Source organism: Montipora foliosa, chromosome 12 (genome assembly GCF_036669935.1).
Source record: "Montipora foliosa isolate CH-2021 chromosome 12, ASM3666993v2, whole genome shotgun sequence".
NCBI lineage: Eukaryota > Metazoa > Cnidaria > Anthozoa > Scleractinia > Acroporidae > Montipora > Montipora foliosa.
In genome coordinates this window covers 39,154,183-39,159,485 of record NC_090880.1, presented here as the reverse complement: position 1 = coordinate 39,159,485, position 5,303 = coordinate 39,154,183, and the positions used below count along the sequence as shown (strand labels likewise).

General features: G+C 38.5%; 1 protein-coding gene across 1 annotated transcript in view; it reads right to left on the bottom strand.

The window, feature by feature from the left end:
* LOC137979029 (NPC intracellular cholesterol transporter 2-like) overlaps positions 1–4,762 on the bottom strand; it is a 17,445-nt gene extending 12,683 nt beyond the window's left edge. Inside the window, exons 1-2 of the mRNA XM_068826184.1 lie at positions 4,604–4,762; positions 584–691 (exon numbers count right to left, since the gene is read on the bottom strand). Coding sequence (XP_068682285.1) covers positions 584–691; positions 4,604–4,748 — 253 coding nt within the window. The 5' untranslated portion in view covers positions 4,749–4,762. The remainder of the gene's footprint in view (positions 1–583; positions 692–4,603) is intronic.
* Between the last annotated feature and the right edge of the window lie 541 nt (positions 4,763–5,303).

Genomic DNA, 5,303 nt, shown 5'->3' with positions numbered 1-5,303 from the left:
AATGTTCTTTTTAAAGACATAAACGATACTGAAATACACATAACTTTTTCAAAAAAGACGATTTTAAAAAATCAATGCTTAGCTATATTCTGTATTTGGGGGTGAAACGTGCCATGTAAAAAAAATAATAATTCAATTTAAAACCGCCAGAAATTTAGCTTTTTCCTCAAACCGGAAGTCAGTTCGTTTACGCATGCGCAGTTGATCTGAGAACAAGCGCGAGGAAGGGCGAGGAAAAACCTTCGATGGAAACAAGAGTTTGTGCGGTGACTTTTGCTTGTGAGTGGGTTTTCTTGTCAACTCATGATATGATGACGTCAGTTACCGGAAGTAACATTTCACTTCCTTAGCAACGTGCGAAAAATCCGTCTGTGGGCCCTTAATAATACTGCCAATGGGTGCAGTAAGGGCAGATGCCAACCAACAATTGGCCAGTGTGAGTGAGAACATACATTTGCTGGTTTTGCATGGCTGTTTCTGATTTCTTGGTTAGTGAAAGTAGTCAAGATTAAGGCATCAAGTGCAAACTCTAAAATGCTTGCCTCTCCCAGCCTCTTCAACCAAGCTGAAATCAAACCCTTACTTGTTTTGAATTTCACTTGAACAGTAGCATTTGTCCCTTTGTGCAACACACAAGGTTGCTCAGTGCAGGGTGAGATATCTATTTCCTCCACTGTGGACTCAACAGACCCTAGAACACAAAATTTAACAGACTGTTAGCTGAGTATTCTTTTGGTCACTTGGTTGACTTCAACAAGTGAATTTTGGTTCACCAATTGCAAAATAAAAGGAAAATGAATATTTTGCACAAGAAAGAGGATATTTCTAGGGGACAAACTGGGCCACAGTTTGCTTGTTAATCACTTACTGAAAAACTATGTCCCAATTAAAGGGCACCCGCAAGGGGTCTAAAAAAAAAAGAGGTTGGCTGGTTTAAGTAGAGCAACCAACCAACTATATCAACAAGGGGCCACCATTCCTTTCCATATGCATCTCTGTGGGCATGCCATTTTTAAAAGAACACTCCCAAACTCCACAATTCAATAGCTTAATGATCAAATCTGCTTATGATTAGATGAAAAAGTTTTATGAAGCAGCACAATGTTATTAGTCTTTAAAGAGGGTCACTAGCTTACCAATAATTCTGCATTTTACCTAGAGTATTACACATCATTTTATTTGCTGTCTTGCTGTATTTTTTTGAGGCAGCGAGGAAAGCCCTGGTAGAAGTTGCAGGAAGTTGAAGTGACATCATTGTGCCATGTTGGTGGTGCCCAGTGGTTTTAATAGGGAGCTTAAGCAACAACGACAGCGACGGCAACAAGAACATCACAAATTTGCATATTTAGAGGGCAAAAACAATTGCTTTGCACGTCAGAAACATGCGTTTTTCACTTTTGTCCACTTCTTTGCCATCGTCAGCAAAACAACATGAAATGGCCAAATTTGAGTAGGGAAGTAGGGAGCAGCAAAGATTTTTTAAAAGTTAATTTAAAATTGGATGTCATTAACACTATATGGAGTGACTTTAGAGGGAGAATTTTAATATGTGGTCTTTGTCAAAAATGCAGAAAGGTTAGCCAATGAATTTAATTTCTGGAATTTATAAAGTTCAAGCTTCCAGTTTTCAAAACAAGGGGGGAGTGTGCCTCAGCTTGCCTTAAAGCCTGGTTCCCACTCGTGCAATAAGTACAAGCATAAGCATAAGAAAAATCCTGTGGGAAGAGGCATAAAATAAACGTAAACAGAAGCTTAAGCACAAGTACGAAAAATGGAAATTTTCCTTTCCTTGCGCTTCTGCTTATTTCACGAGTGGGAACTGGCTTGAGTTAAGCATAAGCATGACAATTCGCATGCCATCTTGAATCTTCCTGGATCTTCTCCGACGTTACTGCGCTTGCGTATACCACTCATCCTTGTGCTTATCGCACAAGTGAGAACCAAGCTTAAAGAATCTGACCCACCCACTTCACATTGCATGCCCACACTACTTCAGTCGCCATTTTCAAGGCCCACAAAACTCTGAAATCTATGACTGTTTGAAGAAATCTGTTTCCATAGACCTTATTCATAAATGGCGGTCACATTTATAATTCTTTTGTCCACATGCAAATTAGCCTACCAAGCCTCATTTTAGAGCAAGAATTCTTTTCAATTCACTGTATGGTATCGAGGCTTGGTAGGCTAATTTGCACTTCGACAAAAGAATTATAAATTGACCGCCATTTATGAATAGGGTCTATTGGGTATCAAATGTGGTACATAATTGTTTTCCACAAAGAAATAAGCTATGTTTATTAGAATTTCAGTTTCTATTTTTATTTATGTATGACTCTCTCTTCACAACATGTTTTTGAGTGGAAATTGAATCGTTGTTGAACCATCTTCTCTTGGAATAGCAGCCAAGATTACTGCAATTGGGAATTCCTTGAGGACCAGATGGAGTTTAACAGCTGGAAAAATCAGAATCAGTGTATTAACATTTCTGGAAAATGAAGAAACAACTTCTTGGACTACATATGCATGGCAAGGAATCGATAGAAATTTCATTCAAATATTGTATGCATGTCTTCTGCTGAGGCTCCCGGTTCTGAACACGGAGACGAGACAAGTCTTTGGCGAACATTGAAATAGAATACTCATCTCTATCCCAATCAGTAAAAAGCCTTTGTTGTTATTTCATTTTCTCACTTATAATGAAACTGCAGTTTGTGAAAGCAAGCTTGGGTGGAACATTTAGATTTTTGGTCTCGAAAAGTAACTGTAGAGGTCAGAGAGTTCAGCTTATCTTTAATTTACAGGAAGAAGAAATTGTTGTTGGATTCAATACCCGTTTGAAGACTTGGCAAACTTGAAAAAGAAGAACGTAGAATAGGAGCATTTCATCTACTACAACTGTGTATTGCATTGCACTTGATGACGAATGTTTTTATTTACTTCACTCTGTACCGCTTATCGCTAATTGTTCGCATTATTTATGAAGTACCGTGAAAGGAGCGAATTAAATTACCTCGCCTTGTTGTTTCCATTTCCAACTGCTTGAGTATCAAATAAATATAGATTGCTTGCTTATAAAAGGTCCAGTTTTGAAAAGTGCAAACAACCAGGTACCATGTGTGTAAACTGTCTTTCCCTCTTAAATTTATTACAAATGCACCTCCACCCTTCATAGAAAAGCACTTGAAATACACCTTATTCCAAAATGGTCACCATTTCAATCTTCTTTTGTTTTTATTCAAATTAGCCTTTGATGCCTCATTCTTAAGCTTAAAATTCAAAACAATATTTTATCTTGAACGAGGCAACAAGGATCAATTTGTATGCGCATAAATCAGTGACCATTTTGGAATAAGGTGTATAGTAAGGTAGTGTGCAGTTTTCCTGATCGAAATCCATTTAATTTCATAGATAATTATTCTCCCCTGAGGATCTTCAAAACATTTGTTATTTCCCTGAATTTTGCACAATTTTTTCTTCAGCAATACATGCTGATTTATGGAAATAGATGCTCCAAATTCCCAGATAACAACAACAACAAAGGTGTGCAATGTAAAGTGGGTGGGTCAGATTCTTTAAGATCCCAAGATCCTTGGTTCAAGATTCATTCTGACCACCAGTTGAATTTAATCTTGGTAGTCCCTGGTTCATTTCACTGGCCCTTAAAAGAAGCTATGGGAGAGTGTTGAGACCATCCCTCCCTAAAATTTTTTATGTCCCCTAGAGCATCATTGGTTTTCACAAGCGCAAACAAAAGAGATTCATGTCAGGTGAAAACGAACCATAACACAAGCACTCGACGCAGAGACAAAGATGCACTAGCTCCAAGTTTTCTCTTACAATGTGGTACTGCAAATGGAGTCTGGAATGGGTCTTTTTCATTGGACAAACATCACGGCAGCTTGCATTGTGCTTGTGTTACGTTCTGTTTTCACACAACACAAGCGAATGCAAGTTTGAGTGCAAGCACAAGGAAAAAGTTTGATACTTGTGTTTATGGTTGCATCAGACCCGCTTTCACGGTGAAAATAAGTGCTCTTGTCTTGTGTTAATGCTAAATGTGCTTGTGCTTGCATCGCTAATGAAAAGCAGGCTTAAAGATATTTTATCTTTGTTTCCATGTTCCCCAGTTCAAATTCTCCATGTTCCCTTGTTGCCCAAAAGCCCTGGGTGCGTCTCAGTGTTGAAGTACACATGTATGCATATCTGGAAAGGTATATATTGGTAATGTGCATGACCAGTTTGTTAATGGCCTCTTCAAACACAAAGTCCCAAGTGTACTGAGCGTTACACGTACGATTTTTTTGACACGATTTAAGGTCATGACATGACAAAGTGGTGACCACTGTAGAAGAAGAGGGAAAGATAAAAACTTGTAACTTACAACAAGCAATTAATACATTAAATAAATCACAGTTCGTTTTTCGTCGCAAACAGTTGCCCTGGCTACTGGAAACCGGTAAGTAAAAACGTTAAAATATACATTTTTTTAAACAAGTTGGACGACCTTTGCACGGCTTCCTGTGAAACACATGATCAAGAGCGAACTCGTGATAACAAAAGGAAATACAGAAGAAAAGATTTTCTGTAGCTCGGTAAAACCTACCACAATCTTTGAACTTTACAGATATTGCTGATGCTGGGGAAAGACTGACCAGAGCAAACAGAGCGAGGAAACACAACCTATCCATGTTGAAAGTGAACATCAAAATCGAACGTTCGACAGCAATCACCTGACAAGATCGGACCATAATACGTCACGCCTTGCGTGACATGTTTACTGCCCATGTTGCAAAACCACAAGGGAGGCCAATGGCAACCAATGAACTGAAATTCAACCAACTATATTTTGAATTTCTTTACTTTACACCTTAGCACCCTAACAAATAACGAATTTTCCCCAATGCCTAAAAATGGCCAATTCATTGATAAGGATAATTGATCGTGACTCTATATGTGCCAAGCAGCCTACAAGTATACACTGCCTATATGTGAAAGGGACTATATATGACTCACCAATTCAAGAGATGTATTTGAACTAGTAAAAAGATTGGAGGTCATCGCAGTAATCAACAGCCTGGAAAATCCGGTTTTACGGGATTTGAACCATGACCTCTGAGACAGTAAAGTAAAGTAAAGTAACTCGTTTATTAAATCAAAGTGCCACTGTCATTACTCGTGGATATATGAAAGTTACCGCGATTGTTTAAAATTGGCAGGCTGAAGGTTTCTTTATGCATTAGCATTGATAGTTGGATAATTGACTGTGTAACAGCACGGTCACAGGGCTCAGGGCTCTCATATGC